General features: G+C 49.6%; 1 protein-coding gene across 2 annotated transcripts; it reads left to right on the top strand.

The window, feature by feature from the left end:
• The first annotated feature begins 451 nt into the window (after window positions 1–451).
• WBP2 (WW domain binding protein 2) lies at window positions 452–8,281 on the top strand. 2 transcript variants are annotated; one of them, XM_038157420.1, is made up of 8 exons: window positions 452–608; window positions 2,271–2,379; window positions 2,914–3,049; window positions 4,603–4,695; window positions 4,907–5,023; window positions 5,233–5,355; window positions 6,453–6,529; window positions 6,698–8,281. In XM_038157420.1, exons 1-8 carry the CDS (start codon window positions 457–459, stop codon window positions 6,749–6,751), a joined length of 861 nt encoding a protein of 286 aa, XP_038013348.1. In that variant the 5' UTR covers window positions 452–456; the 3' UTR covers window positions 6,752–8,281. The 2 variants fall into 2 exon arrangements, with proteins under 2 accessions (XP_038013348.1, XP_038013349.1); XM_038157421.1 differs by having other exon boundaries at window positions 498–613.
• Window positions 8,282–16,363: the final 8,082 nt, after the last annotated feature.

The following is a 16,363-nucleotide window of genomic DNA, read 5'->3' as shown; positions in this document are numbered from 1 at the left end:
CCATCACTGAAAGCAGCCAGTAACAGGATCAGAAATCTTTTTGCGAGTGTGCAAAACGGGAAATGCACATCGAGTGGGAATTTAAAAAATCGTGGGAAATGAAGCATCTTCGCCGTTTAAGGGGCTAAACCTCATTTCATGTGCAGAACCGCCAGATATCCGGGATTATTTTTATTTTACTCCACCAAACAGCACAATTATAGAGAGACAGGGTGTCAGGCCCTGAGGCGGGGAAAGGGGGCATCATGGCGGCCGGCCTACAGCTCCCAGCATGCACCACGCGGCAGACACGGAGGATGTTAATACCGTGTACGGACGGACTACAGCTCCCGGAATGCTCCGCGCGGGGAAACGGCGCAAGGTACTGTGGTATGAGATGGACTACAACTCCCAGCATGCACCGCGCGGAGAGACAAGCGATCCACTCCATTGATGGAGATGACTACAACTCCCAGTATGCCCCTCAGTCCCATTGACGGCGCACCTTTTTCCCGCGCAGGCGCAGAGCGGGGTGGATGCTGTGAGGAGGAGGAGGCGGAGGAGGCGGCGATGGCGCTCAACAAGAACCACTCGGAGGGCGGCGGCGTCATCGTTAACAACAGCGAGAAGTGAGGTGCTATCCCCTTCTCCCCTCCTCCGGCCTCGGGAGCCGGGGGTTAGCGGCGAGTTGCCTTCTCCCCCCGCCCCCCTCCTGCCTTCCCCCTCCGGGGCAGCGGCTGTGTGGGTCACGGGGGGACGTGCTGAGGGGGCGAGGCGGGTGAAGGGCGTGCTGTGACCCTCTCGGTGCCGGCGTTGCTCGTGCTCCCCTCATCTCCCTACGGCATAGTGGCTGTAGGTATCCTCCCGCCCCCGGGCCTGTCGAGGGGAGCTCTGCTGGGCTTCAGCCGCGGGCCTCGCCCCCTACACCGCTTCCCTCAGCGTCCAGCCTGTCCCCCAGCCTGCTGCTGGCTCTTGCTGCCGTCCCCAGCCTCTCCCCCGAGGGCTCAGCTCCCGCCCAGGTGATGTGGCTGGAGCCAGGCCTCTCCCCTGGGAGCTGCCCCTGCATCGTGCCTCAGCCCAAGGCTGCCCGCTGAGGTTCGCCGGGCTCCCGGAGCACAGCCCCCTTTCCGCGTGTGCGGGAGGCAGCGACAGCCTTGGAAAAAGGTGTTGGGCTGTAACCATGGAAACGGCAAGCTGCACAGAGCTGCCTCTGTCTGCATGGCAGAGGGCTGGCCGGGCCCGCCGGCTGCCAGCGTGCTTCTGACGTGGCAGTCATCTGCTTCGGGGACAAAGGAGCGCTTCATCCTCCAGCGCTTCTTTCCACGGGCCCCTTAAACACTGGTGTAGGAATTCTGTGGCTGACTTCCACTTGGTATATGGCTTTTCTTAGAAGGCTTTAGTAAGATCAACTCAGGTACTTAAGTGTGCATTCCCTGAGAGAATGGGAGCCGAAGGTGTTGCTGTTCCCAGCTGCCAGCCTGCCTTGCATCAGGGCCTGCCTGTCCCTGGGCTGATCCAGCTGGAATGCTGCAGCCTGAACAGAGCTGGTCCCACTGCCCTTCCCGAGCTGTTCCTGGAGGGACAGGTATTTAGTGGCAGATGACTGAGGATGGAAACACGTCAGCTGCCAAAGATAGAGGTGGTGGAGATTTCTGCAGCTTTAGGGATTAGAGTCCCTAATGTGGATGCTGTAATGTCAACACAAGTTACATGCTGTGTCCAAAGGTTTTAATCAGGTCAGTTTGTAATTGAGAATGAAGGAATGGGTGCAGGCAACCCGAGTTAATGGAATCTTGTGGCAAGGAAGGGGAACTCCTCTGGATCACATTTTGTGTCAAAGGTGCTTGAGCTGTGGTGGGACCTTCAGCAGCCCTGTTGCATAAGCCAGCCTGAGCAGTTTCTTCTCCCGCAGTCCTTCCTCTGTCGTGTCACTTGTGGACAGCTGAATTAGGGAACCGATCCAGCAAAATGAAGAAATGCGAAACAATTTAAAATGAAAACAACAAAAAGTCTTGAGATTTTGATCAAACTCAGACTGGGTTTGCTGCGTGGTTGTGCAGACAGCAGCAGCTGTGTCAGCACACTGGGAAGGGAACAAGCAGCCAGGGCTACTTCAGTTGCTGCTGCCAACAACAACAACAACAAAAAAGGCAAACCAGAACTGATTCTGTCTGCTCAGCATCTCCATCAATGCTGAGGTTACAGGTGGTTTTGGTAGGTCAGTAAACTTCTGTGCCTGCTGCGTTTCTGCCTTGAGCTGTACCTGCTGTCTCTTGTGTCACTGTTTGCAGTGTTTTGATGACCTATGACCATGTAGAAATCACCTTCAGTGATCTGGAGCCGATGCCAGAGGCCTTCAAGGGCACCAAGAAAGGGAGTGTGTTCCTGACTCCCTACCGGGTAAGTGGTGAAAGGCTTTATCTTGTCTAAGGAGATAACAGCCCTGGAGTCTGTATTTAAATGTCCTCAGTGTATGAAAGTCAGGATAATCTACTCCTGCTTGAAGTGTGGCTCATCTTCTCCCTCTGGGAAGCATTATGAATTCATGGCATATCCCATCTATTTGTCACCAGATAATAAATCTGATTAGTTCTTGTACAGGCAGCTGTTTAGTCCATCAGGCATCTTCAAACTGGAAATTAGCAGTGGTCTGGAAATGCTGAATGCAACGGCACAGCTACTAAATCATAGCTGTGTGGAGCAGCAGGTTCTCTGGAAGCTGGAAGGAGCATTATCTGAGCAAGGGACTTCCTGGAAGGCTTTAGTGCCTTGATGATTTGGTTTAGCCCTGTGGCTGTTTGGTGTAGCTTTTGGCTTGTGGAGCTCGTGATGTGGGAGGGAGTTTCAGTCCATGGAGAAGTCTGTTCATATAATAAATCAGGGCTGTGTTTCCTGTTTGTTTTGATTAGCTCTTGTAATGTTATTTTCTTTCAGGTTATCTTTGTGTCAAAGGGGAAGGATGCTATGCAGTCATTTGTGATGCCCTTTTATTTGTTGAAGGATTGTGAGATTAAGCAGCCAGTGTTCGGAGCAAATTACATCAAGGGCACAGTGAAAGCAGAGGCAGGAGGTAGGTATCACACCGTGGGTGTTCTGGGTCTCAGTTCAGCTGCTCACTTCTTAGCAAAATCCTGGCTAACCCAACCTTGACACGGTCCAAATGGGTTTTCACACTCCTGTGAAAATGTGTTTCTTTCATTGGCAGCTAAAAACATTCCCCTTACCAGCTCCCTGTTCAGCTGCAATGAGCAGATGTGCTCAGATGTGCTCTGCAGCCCATCTCCCTCCTGCCCTCTGCAAAACAGAAAATTCAAACAAGCGACCTCAGCAAATGAACATCAGAGCAGAGTCAGCAAGAACAAAGATGTCATTTTGCTTTGGTCACTTGGGATCTCCTATCCCACTGCATCCAGGTTCTCCTGTGCCAAAAACTCAGATCCTTTCTGGCTGTTTGGGTTCAGGTGAAGATCTCCAGAGCACTTTCACCATTGTGTTTCTTGTGCAGTTCAAGGACAGCTGTGCTGCATCCTGGCAGTGAAAATGGCACTTGGAAGGGAATGGATTATCTTGAAATCAGGGAATTTAAGGAGCTGTTTCACATTAAACTCAATGAGAAGGCCGTGGCAGACATTTTAAAGAATAATTTTGGTTTTGACTGATTTTTTTATTTTCTTTTTACCAAAGGCACAGTTCAGCAAACTTTCATTCTCAGCTTGATTCAGTCTAGCAGTTGTGGCACAGAAATCACAGCACAGGATGTAAGAGCCTTCAGCTTTCAGTTCTGAAATCTGCATTGTAGCTTCTGCATGGGAGCTGAGTGAGACCATCCAGCATGAGAGGGAGCCTGAGCATTAATGACAAACTAAACAGTGTGAAAGGCAAAAGGCTTTAGCTAAATCTTTGTTAATTTTCCCCAGAGGCTATCTCTTTTAATAATGATGTTGTCTGAACAGACATGAGAGTCTGGTTTAGCTTAAAAGGCTCTTTAATCTACTTGTTTCTGTTTCAGCACAGCTTCTGCTTTGATGCTTTCTTGGGACTCTGGACTGTGCACGTTTTTCTTTTTTATACTGTAATGTGAGATGTCACTAATTTATTTGTTTTCTAATTTTTATTTATCCTGACTTGAAATATCTTCCACGGCCTCTAATGGATTTATGTGGACCATGTTTTTCATTAAGCTCTTTGCTTTGTTGGGCACTCAGACTCCCAAACTAATTTGGAGCTGGCAGTTAGGTGTCGTTGCAGAGGCTTTTTAGCAAACGGGATTAACAAAATCCCTGTCTTCTGCACTAATCTTATCCAAAGGAAGAGCAAATCCAGCACTCCTGATAGCTTGGCCTGTGACAGCTACTGTGGCAATAGTCACAACTCCAGAAAGCTTTTGGAGCTCTCCCTCATGGATGTTTCTGCTTCAGGTGTCTCTTGACCTGACAATACCCCAGTGTGAATTTTTCTGATGATACCATAATTCTGCCACTTCCATTGCTTTTTTTTTCTTTTTTTTTTTTAGGTGTGGATTTTTGGGATAATCTCTTTTAAGAATTATATACAGAGCATCTGTGGATGCAGCATGTAACCTAAATAACATGGAAATGGCTTCTCCTTGCTTTCCTCCCTCAGGTGGCTGGGAAGGATCTGCCACATTCAAGATGACCTTTTCAGCTGGGGGTGCAATTGAATTTGGGCAGCGGATGCTGCAGGTGGCATCACAAGGTAGGGAAGTCTGGGGGTGTCTGCCAGAGTTCTGTGGTTTCAGGAGCCTGAAGCTTGCTTTAAAAATATCTTTTCTTACATCCAACGGGCAGCAGATTTATGGGGAGGACACTTATTTTTCTGATAAGGGCTCTCTAAGGTTGTTGGAGTTCTTGGCCTGCGTTTGAGGCAGGCTTGATGTTCTGATGAGGTCTTGTCTTTGCTTTCCCAGTCTCCAGAGGTGAAATACCCAGTGGAGCTTATGGCTATTCCTACATGCCAAATGGATCCTATGCTTTTGCACCACCTGCAGCTAATGGGGGCTATCCATACCCACCTCCTCCTCCAGGTAAGCCTGGGAACTGAGGCTGGTGGTTATTCCAGTGGCGAAGAGTTAAAATAGGTAAAAAGGGCAAGAAAAACATATTTTACTCAGTGTTTTAGTGATGACTTGTGTAGCATTTGTTCCTGAGTTTAATCATGTTTGCCTTGGCTTCTTTTGGTTGATAGCTCCACCCAGAGTTAAGTCTCTTGTTGTGTGATCTCCTTTCCTGACAGACTTTTATCCTGGTCCTCCTGCAGCAGATGGAAACATGGGCTACATGCAGCTTCCACCCCCACCATACCCAGGGCCTATGGAGCCCCCTGTCAGTGGCCCAGACCTGCCCTCCACCCCTGCAGGTAAGGAGCGTGTCCAGGGGAATGAGCTCACAACAGTTTTGTTAGGAATGAAACAGCCTTTGTTTCTTGTCTTTTGGGGACCTTCGAAGCTCCACTTAGAAGTTGAAAATTGTTTAGAAAAGGGATTTGGGAGCTCCCCTAATCTCCAGCCTTGTATATCCAGCTCAGTCTGGAGTCCAGCCTGATACTCTCCAGGGTAGACACTATAAGTGGGCATTTTACAGAAAAAATACAGTTTGTGATTCTCCTGTGGTGGTAACCTTGCCCTAAAGGATGAATACAAGGAAACTGATGGTGAAATGTGTTTGTGGTCCATTTTAGTTCACAACTTTGGCTTTGGTGATATTTGCTTCCCCTTCCCCTGTTTCATTCTTGATGTGATTATTTTTGCTGAAACAATATGGAACAGGGGAAGAGAGGATGGAAATGAGCTGAGGAAATATCAGTCTCATTTTTCACTCATTTGGGATTTATTAAAATGAAAAAAGAGCTACTGTGGTTGGGCACAGCCATAGATCTCTTGCAGATAAGAATATTTGTTTGGATAAGGATTTAACTTTTCTGTTCAGTTTGAATAAACAACCATTCATCTTTGAACTATTATTTGGAAAGTGGCGCTGCTCCAGAGGGTTGTACAAGATTTTTGTGTTCTGCAGAAATGGAGGATCTGGATTATGCTCATAAATTACCATCTCTAATACACTAATCCCCTGAGCTGCTATAAACTTGGGCTGATTTTTGTTTTGCCTGTTGATTTCACTCCCACGAAGGATGGTTTGTTCACTGGCTGTTTATAAAGGGTATTGTCTGTATTTAGGCAAGGCAACAGCAAGCATTTAGTTATTTATTTATTTTTATTTATTTATGCCTGACATGCAAGTCCCAGGTGACATTTCCAAACTCAGTCTTCCTCTGTTTCACTGGGAATTGGCAATTCTGTGGTGACTGGAAGAGATAATGCTCAATTGTGTTTGTTGTAGCTGTTTTGCAACAGAGCACTGGGTGCTCTGTTAGTAACTCTTGGTGGCCAGGAGTTCTTGTTTTATTGTAAGAGTTCTCTGTGTGTCCCTAACCTGTCACTTCTCTCCCTGTGACAGCTGAAGCCAAGGCTGCTGAAGCTGCTGCCAGTGCTTACTACAGCCCAGGCAACCCCCACAATGTCTACATGCCCACGGTGAGTCCCTGCTGCTCTGGGGCTGCAGGGGGGCCCAGTGTGTGTCTGGCAGATCTTCTCTCAGTGGCACAGCAAAGTTGGGTTGGTGTCTTGGGTTTTTTGGGGGCCTTGAGTTTAGTATTTCATTCTTAGCCATGCACTGATGTCCTTTTGTCATCTTTATTGCAGGACCAGCCACCTCCTCCTCCATACTTCCCACCAGAGGACAAGAAAAACCAATAAGCTGACACAGAACTTCTCCACGACTCATTGCTTTCTTTTTTTCCATTTTGGCAGAATTCTGTGGCACAGTCCATAGCACTGAGGAGTAGAACCTTCCCCCAAGGCACACTGCTTTCAGGGGCTCTAGGAGTAGGTCTGTGCAGAGCAAGGGGAGGGATTTTGGCAGCCTGGGTCACCTGTGGAGCTCTGAGGGTTTGCTGTCCTGCAGCATTCCCTCCTCTCTGTGCACGGCATTGCTACACCTGGAGGTTCTCTTCTCTCTGACTGCTTCCCTTTGCTCTGTTTCTTTTGATATTGAAAGCAGACCTCTTTAGAGTCAGCATCTGCTCTAAACTGCTAATTAACATGATCATGACATGGAAACAAGGCTCTTGGGGGTGGGAGGTGTCTTGAATTTACCTTAGTGTGCATCCAAGAGCACCTCTGGACACAGAGATGCCTCTGGTTATTCTTTTTAATCCAGAGTGTCACATCCAACTCTGTTCTTGAGAAAGGACTTCAAAGGCAGCCTTTGGGATCTCAAAGGAAGTACACACCTATGACATTTTTCAGATATATATTCCACTTTCTTGGGTTTCTTTTTTTTTTTTTTTAATCTAAGTCATTCCTGACAATCATAGTAAATAAGCTGTAGCCCTTCAAATTTCCCTGCTGCTCACCATGTATGACAATGTTGACCAATTTCCCTTCCTCAGACATGCTGCTCTTCACAGGGTTCTCCAGTAGCATCTGACCAGTTTAGATCCCATAGGAACACTAATATTTCTGCAGTCTCTATTTTCCAGTTAGATATGTGAGTTCACTAAGTCCTGAACATTCTCCTCATGGTCTGTAATGCACTTTTGTTTTTCCTTTGTTGTAACACAAGTTACACTTCTTGTCCAGTGAAGCATCTTCCTGCTGTGATTTACCTGTGAATTGACAGCGAATGGGCAGAAAGCAGTTGCTTTACTTCTGCTCTGGAAGCACTTGAGAGAATATGAAAACATTGGAATGAGCTGTAAGGCACAGAGTGTTGTTTGTGGCTGTTTGTGTTCCTGGTCCAGCTGTGAATTCCCAGTCACCCAAACGTGGACTCCTCATAGCATTGATTCCTTGGTCTCATTAGCAACAACTCCAGTGCAGAACCTGTGCAGGACTGATCAGAATCTGGGCTGTGAAACTTCTGCGTTGTGCAAAGCTTTGACAAGTGACACTTCAGTGACTTCTGACAGCTGAGAGAGAAAATCCTTCCCAGCAAAGTGTGACAGAAGGTCCTGTGCTGTGGAACTGCTGAGACTTGCTGCATGCAGCCTGCTCGGAAAGAAACAAGGTCCACCTCTTGTTTTCTTTTCCTTTAACTGATTGATGAAATTGCTACTGTTTGTGCACTGACTTTTCTAGAATTGCTACTGCGGTGATGTAAAGAAATCGTTATTTAAAAAAATATATTTATTTTGAAAGCGTTTGATTAATATATTAATGTGAAATGACTTCTGAATGCAGATTTGTTTTGCCAAGACTGTGAAGTAAAGAGAAATCAGCTCAAAACTTGGGGTGTTTGTGTGTGTGTGTGAGCTGGTAGCTTTGGATGCAGAGAGGAGGAATTAGAAGCAAAACCATTTGGATTTTATATTTTATTATTAGAAGCAAAATGACTTGGCTTTTCACTGGTGACATCAGTGGCTTGATTTCTCTTGGGTGACTTTGCTGAAACATTTTAACATCTTACTTTCATTCACAAACTCCCATTTCACAGTTCCTGTTGGAAGCTGATGCAGCAGCTGCTTTACTCTACCCAGATGTGTCACCCAAGTTGTTTTTCTAGACAAGTTGTCCTCATAAAAGTTACAACCTCTTTACTATTTTGCTTTGCAAGAACTACCTCAGCACTGCAGCATAATTAATGTCTCTAAAATATGTCTGTAATTAGAAGCAATCCACAATTTTATCCTTTTTTTCCCTGTAAGTGTGCCGAGGTGCCTGGGTGGTTGTGCCCAGTGAGGTCGGAGCTGTCTCAGGTGTGCTCCCCCGGTGCTCCTGTCCCTGGAAAAGCTGGGAGTTGTGCTCCAGCAGCACTCCCAGAGCTGTTCCTGCCTCTGAGCTGAGCCACGTGTGTCAGTCTCACTTGGCAGAGCAGGACAGCAGTGTTCCATGTGGGATCAGGTCCTGGTCAGTCCCCAGCTCACACTGACACCTGTCAAACAGGAGCTACCCAGGAGCTGCTCTCCACATATCCAAACCTCGCTTGGTTTCATTCCTCTTCCCAGCAGCTGCTGTGGCTGCCTTCATTCTCTTGAATTCCCCGGCCAGCCAGCAGGGACATCTTCCACATTCTGCTCATTTTTACATCCCTTTTGACTCTCACATGCTCCCACGTGGCTGTTTGACTGCACTTTAAGCCTGGCTGAGCCACTTGGGCTTGTTTTCTGTGGAAGAGGTGGCTGAAGGAGGAAAGCATTGAGATAAAATTTTACAGTCCAGTAGGGGCTGAATAAATCCTGATTGGTGAATTAAATTACTTCAAATCAAGGTTTCCTCAGTCACATCTGTCCAACTCTAAAATGGTGCTGAAACCTTTCTGTTCTGGCTCATTTCCAGTTACCCTCAGACAGAATCCTAGAAAACAAAGATTGCATGAACTTTCCAGAGCTCTTGCCCAGCCCCACTCTCGGTGCAGCTCTTAGGTCAACAATCAGAACAAATCCATGAGGTTCTTTTAGAACCTTTCCTCAGCTAAGTGTGCTCGAGAGAGAAATATTTAGATATCTGCTCCCATGGGAACTTGGCTCCATGGTTCAAGCTGAGTCACTTCCTTAGAGTGGAGAAGTGGCAAGAGCTCCAGGGACACCAGGAGGTTTCTGTCTGGCAAAAGGGAAATACACTCAAAGGATGAGTCAGACTGGAATAAATGAAATATTCCTTAGCACGGGTGTCAGCGGGCTAAATCTGGAGTTGAAGCTGTGGGCTTTCCACAGTGGTTTGAGGTTGAATGCTCCCATTCCCCCAGGCTGGAGCTGGGCACGGTCTGTGGGGAGGGGAGGAGGAGCAAGCAAAAAAAGAGCTTGGGCGTGGGCTCGATGTGTTTGGGATGTGCTGGCGGGAAGCGAAGCCCGTTCAGGGAGTGCTGGGCGGTCCCACAGCCAGCGAGGCTCGGGCAGGTATCGGGCTGAGTGGAGCAGCACGATTTGGGAATCCAGATTTATGGGTGCTGCTGAGAATCCCTGCCAAAGCGCCCAAATCTGGCTTTGGCACTCAGCACTCCCTGCCATCCCCCCGTGGAAACTGGGAGCTGTCCTCTGCTTGGGAAAGGGCTCAGGGAGGGTAGAAGGGTCACCAGTCCTGCTGCCCACACGGAACGTTTTAGAAATTAAAGCAGGGACGTGCAAATTGAAGTCTGCTGCTGCTCTGGAAGCAGTGTGGGAGTAGGGCAGGAGGAAATGCTGTTCACTGACACGTCTCCAGGTCTGGTCCCTGCCTCAATGATTAACTGGCTGTGCAGCAGGAGGCTGCCATGTGACAGCCAGATTGGTACCATTAAACTCCAACAGTTGGCTGGTGTTATACTACCGAAGGAAGACAGGAGGCATAGGGAACAATTAGTGTTGGATGCTTTGACAGAGGCAGATTTTTCCACCACCACCTACAGCTCTTTGATGTCACTTGGGCTCTTCAGCTGAGAAGTCTCTCCCTGCCCCTGATGCTGGGAAATGCAGCTGCTTCCCTGCTCTGGGGACTGTGGGGTAACTGGGTATTTCCAAAGTGCTTTGAGATCTTGTGCAAAGAAGTGTTGCTGCAGGAACCGCAGGTGCTGCTGACAGATTTCCTGCTGTCAGCCCTGAAATCCTGGTGCTGTCTCTGGGGGCTGGGGAAGTTCTTTACCTTGGAAGGATTACCCCATGCTTAAGGATTAAGGATCTTTTCCCTGGAAGGATTGCTCCATCCTGTGTGTGCTTGCCTGGAGTTGCATCCAGACAAAGAAAGAAACAGTCCTCCTCTTCCTCCACACCATTCTGCCCAGGTTTTACCTGAAATGCTCCAGCTTCACGCATTAATTTCTTTCTGCTGGGGATGCACTAAGCAGTTGTAGGGAGTGGGGTTAAGCCCACCTGGCCAGCATCTCCCTGTCCTGTGTGTGCCTTCCTTTGGAGATTGTGAGGACTTCCCACCAAACTCAGAGCTGTAGATGCTCAAATTGCCTCAGCCACATGATGGACACTGATTTATGAGCTCTGCTCACAGCACTGTCTCCCTTTGCAAACACTGCTGGAGGCGGCAGGAGGTGTGGGGTGAAGTCTGGATCCAGCTGCTCCCTGAGCATCCAGGAGCAAAGCCAGCCCTTGCCAGTGAGCAGCTCCTGTTGCATCACAGGCACCACCCCCTGTAAAGAGCTGCCAGGGGTGTGTTGGAGGTGAGTTTTGCCAAGGCAGGCTGTGATCAGGAGGAGTTTCAGGTTAAGGCAGCTCAGAAAAGTGAGGTTTGTGGGTGGGGATGGAACGCTGAGATGTGCAGGGTGGGGATCTGTATTTCAGTCAAGGCTCTCCCTGCAGCCACAGCAGGTGTTACTCACCTGTCTGCCCTCTGGAGTGAGCCAGCTCCAAGAGACTGGAACCAGTATTTCAGCCCCCTCCTTGCTCAAGGGCTGGCCCTGTGCCACCGGGAGAGGCCCCGGTGGGACACGAAGTGCCCCACGTCACGGGGAGCAGGAGCAGGGATTTGTACCTGCTGCTGGTGGCTGCTGGATCTCACCCCTCAGGGTGCAAACAGACCTGGATCCCTCCCTGCTGGGCTGTCTCAGCCCACCTGCCATTCCCTACACAGTTCCTATGGTTTCTGGACGCTGGAGCAAAAGGTATCAGCTTGGCTCCATTTACCAGCTCAGCTCAGCAAATCCTGTCTTTCTTTTCCTTTCCCTGCTCAAGTCGTGTCTCCTCCTTCTCCTTTCCATGTACTTTGCTCTTTGAGGGCTGGGCTCTGGCTGGGGCACAGTGGCACAGACTGACTGCAGCAATATTCCATGTTTTGGTGTGTCCCTCTGGAATGTGGGGGCGGTGGGAGGGGTTGTCCTGCAGCCTCCTCCCTTCACAAGCATGGGGCTCTGTGGAGCTTGCTGGGCTCCTCCGGGGCTTTGGCAAGTGTGTGGGGAGAATTGTTGGTGGAAAAGCCATGGGGAGAATGCTCTGTGCTGGAGCTGGTCAGTAATTTGGTATCTGCTCCAGAATAACCTGGTTAATGGGCACCATGGGGGCGTGGAGGTAACTGGGAGTCTTGGTTTGAACAGACAGGTGTCTGCTAAGGAAGAAAGGAGCCTTCCTTGAAATGGAAAATGTGAACCCCCTCCCTCTGAATTATTAGAATTTTGAAATTAAGGGGCTCTCAGGCAAAGATATGGGAGCAGGAATTATAGTTCTGTACTAGGAAAATTAAAAATACAAATGCAATAGTACAGAAAAGAAAACAAACCACTGCCAGAGCCAGAAGAGGAGCTGACCCCCTGTGGGTCAGGGTGGTGGCAGCAGTGCCATTCCATGGTGGCTCAGCCCTCCTGCAGTGCCAGCTGTGGTTCTGCTGGAGCAGGGATCCTGCACAAGGGGGGAGTTTTCCTCTGAAGCTCCAGGGCTGCTGGAGATGGGCCTGCTCTCCCTCTGGGAATGCAGGGCAGAAGAAAGCTGCTCCTCTGGGAATGCAGGGCAGAAGAAAGCTGCTCCTCTGGGAATGCAGGGCAGAAGAAAGCTGCTCCTCTGGGAATGCAGGGGGCAAAGGCTGCTGTGCTGTTGCCAGGCTCAGATTGGATCCAGGTAGGAATGCTTGGCTCCTGCCCTGGGCAGAGCATCTCCCATGGGATGATGGAATTTGATCAGCCCTGCAGGGACACTCAGTGGCCATGGACAGCAGAGATCTCCTGGAGGGAGGATTGGCTGTGGGAGAGATAAAGGAAACTGCCCAATGCACAGCAGAGAACTGCCCCAGCTCTGACAGAGGGTGATGGAATGCACACCCCCACTAACATATTTCAACCTAAGACACTGGGTGTCAGCCCCAGGTTCTTCCACCTTGACAAGCATCCCCCTGGCCCCTCCTCAGCTCAGGCACATGCTGTAGATCCTGCTGCTCTCAACTCAGCCCCCAAATTAGCTTTGAACCAGTAAATAAACCAGCAAATAAATTTGCATTGAAATGTGTCCCCCATTCTCTGTCCCTGCAGTGAGGGGATGATAAATCCAGTGTCTGAAATGGAATTATCTCACTGGGAGAGGGAAGTGGAAGACAGCACATGACTGTGATGGTGAAAACATTTTTAAATGGTCACAAGGTGCTGTGAGGCAAATGAGGGACATCCAGGTCTACACATGAAGTCTGTGACTTCTTCAGAGTCATCCTTGCATGTCCCTGCTGGCAGCTCTTGTGCCAAACTTCTGCTCCTGCACAGGCAAGGGGAACAGAGCTTTCACAACTCCCTGTCCTAAGTGGGTAGCTGGAAGTCCCCTCTGCTCTTCCCAGAGGGATGGAGTTTGCCCTGACATCCTTCTAAGATGTCCCAAATGAGGTGGGGGATGTGTGTTCCCCACTTCCTTTCCAGGTGCCACCAGATTTTGTGAGGTGCCCCCAAGTGCTCAGGAGAGCCTGTGGCAGGGGAGGTGTGGGGTCAGGGCAGGAGTAAATGGAGGGCCCACAGGAGACAGGGAGGGGGGGTGACTGACATCCCTCCTGGGTATGGAATCGTTGGCCCCAGCACTCAGTGGGTCCCAGGGGATACCTCACCTGGGCAGCCCCAAAGAGGGCAAACAGGGATGTCTCTCATTTTGAAACCACCTTCCCTTCCCCTCCCCTGCCTGGTGCCTGCACTGTCCCCTTTGCCAAAGCCTGGCAGGCGCCCCTGGGTTCTGCAGAGTCATCAGACCCCGTGCTTAAAGGAGAAGTGAGGGAGGGACATGTTGAAATCAGTTTTTTGACTATTTGCCCATTTCCATCCGAGAGATAAGAGCGAGGCCAGGCTGCGGCTTCAGGATCACGACAGGAGGTAAGAGATAAACGACTATTAATGCTGGTGGAGGGTTCTTTCCTAGCAGGTTTTCCTTTAAGGGGAAGATGATTCCCTGTAAATAAGGTGATGATGCTAGTTCTTTGGAGATCTGTTTTCTCAGCTGCACCTGTAACCCCATTCACAAGTGAGCTGTGGTGTTTACTTATATTGGGGACAGGTATAAAGGGTTTTCCTTTAGGATGATTTGTTTTTAAAGGGAGTGTAAGGCTTCACTCCACATTATGAATATATATGTTGGTTATTTTGGGAGGCAGACTGACAGCATGGGAAGCAGGGGCTGTTCTGAGGAATGCCACCCCTCTCCCTTTGGAAAGTCCTGCCTTGGATGTCTGGGATGTTTAGCTAATTGTCTGCCAGCGTGGGGAACGGAGTTTATCAAGATTGTCTCTACTAACCAGAAATCCTTGCTCATTCTGGAGCTGCTTTTAGGGCTTCTCTTACTGTTTCCTGGACAAGGAGTAACTCGAGGGGCAAATACTGGAGCTCAGGGATTCTTGTCATTGATATTTTGTGGAACAGGTGGCTGCTGGTAAAACCCAGGGGAAAAAGGATATTTGCTGCTTTTGAGACCTGATCACCAGACAGCTCTCCCATGGCCCCCACAGAGGCTCCAATCCATGTGATCCCTGCACAGAGTCCTTCCCAAGGACCCTGCTGGCTCTGATGGGAGCTGTGTGCTCCCACCCTGCTGGGCTGTGCCTGAGCATTTCCAGAGGGCATTTCAAACCAGTGCAGTGCCAGCTGGGAAAGTGCTTTTAAACAGACACTTCCACACTGCAGTTGAACTTTTGCTTTCTAAAGCCTGCACAATCCCAGCCCAGCCACCAGCTGCTGGCTGGAGGGTCACTGCCTGATGTTTAGCAATAGTTATGACTGGATTTCACTTCTCCAGTGTTACAAGGAGGAGAGAAGTGGATTTGAGGATTGACTAAATTCTTTCAGCTGTTCTGTCTGTGCTGGTTGAGGCAAGAGACATCCTGACTGCTGGTTTTTTTTGTTGGCAAGGAGCAGTGAAAGATGTGAGCAGCTCAAGGATGCTGAGTCCATGTCCTGCCTTTACCTCTGGGGTTGCTTTTTGCTGGGCCAGATTTGGCTTTTGCAGTCAAAGCTAAAAGCAGAGATGACAGCAACGGTTTCCAAAGGCCATCATGTACTTTTCTCTAGCTCCCACTAACAACATTTTGCAAGGGAGCACAGAGCTGATGTCCCAGATCAATTAACTGCATTTGTGTGTGTCACGGGACAGGAATCAGCTTCTCCACCACATCCCCCCCATCAGCGAGGGAGGAGATGCTCTGAAGCTTTGCCCAAGGTGAGCCAATGGAAAAAGGCTGGATAAAGCCAAGGCTGGGGCTGCATCTCTGACAGCAAAAGGAAGGGGCATCCTCAGCAGGTGTGGGGTGAGGAGGTGGCTCCAGTGCCAAACTGGGGAGTGCACAAGAAGGGATTCTGAAGCCCAGTTCCTTGGGACACCTAGTTTCTGGGGACAGTTACCAGAGCCCTCCTGACAGGGGAGAGAGCAGAAGTGTAACAAGCAGCTTTTTTCAGACCTCGGGGGACAAGGCTGAAAAATCTCAGGAGTGCATTTCAGCTTTTGGGTGTCTCACTGTATCTCTGGGTTTTTATTCTGTAGATTCCCTTGGCATCCCCCTGCTCCTGGAAATTCAGTGTTTTTATGCTGTGCAGCCCCTCTTGGCCCCAGTCCTGCGCTGGCTGACCTGGATAAAGAAAATCTGCCCCCCACATCAACCCCCTGCTCTGTTCCCAGCCCTTTCTCCATCTCCTGGTCCCACAACTTCAGGGAACCTCTTTTGCCATTAACCTGCCCTTACAAGGTTCCAGGCAGAGGGAGATTGTGTCTCTCTTAAAGCAATTAAAAGATTTCAACCTGCCTCAATGTGCAAGGCTGGAAGGGACTGGCTGCCTGCCCTTATCCTCTGGTAGGGATGATGCTGCCAGCATCCTCCTGCAGCCCTGCTTGGAGCCAGCGTGTTGTGGGGCTCTGTGCTGATGCACTCTGATTCCTTCTCTGGTGTTGAGGAGACAAACTTTCCAGTGCAGTTTCCATGGTCATGGTTTCCTGTTTGGGTTCAGCACAAATCCCTAAGTGCCTGCACAGTACCACTGATCCCAGTGTGGAGCCACTGCCATCTGTGTTACATCTGAAACAACTTTTTTTTTTATGGCTTTTGGACCATCCAGGGGCCAGAAAGGTGCAGGGAAGACAAAAACTCCCTTTGGGGAGTCACTGCCCTGCTGCACAGGGCCTGTGGCTCCTCAGCAGCTCCAGCAGTGACACCAAACCCCAGCAGTGACACTGAGCAGAGGCTGATGTCCTTGTCCTTCCCCGGGCTCTGGGTCTGGCCGCTGAGCAGCAAATGCTTGTGCAGCTCAACAGCTCCTCCAAAGCCCAGGAGCTGTGCCTGTAGACACAACACACACCCAGGAGCAAACTGGCTCTGCCCCTGGCCATCTCCTGATGCCCAGCCAAGCCTTCCCCCACCCAGTTTGTTATCAGTGAGAGCATCCTGATAGGGATCTGCGATGGGAGGGCAGCTGCCTGGCAAGCTGCAGTCAGATAAAGTGTT

The sequence above is a fragment of the Motacilla alba genome, chromosome 18, assembly GCF_015832195.1.
Source record: "Motacilla alba alba isolate MOTALB_02 chromosome 18, Motacilla_alba_V1.0_pri, whole genome shotgun sequence".
Lineage (NCBI taxonomy): Eukaryota > Metazoa > Chordata > Aves > Passeriformes > Motacillidae > Motacilla > Motacilla alba.
The sequence above is the reverse complement of the archived record's forward strand: the minus strand, read 5'-3'. Positions and strand labels throughout refer to the sequence as shown.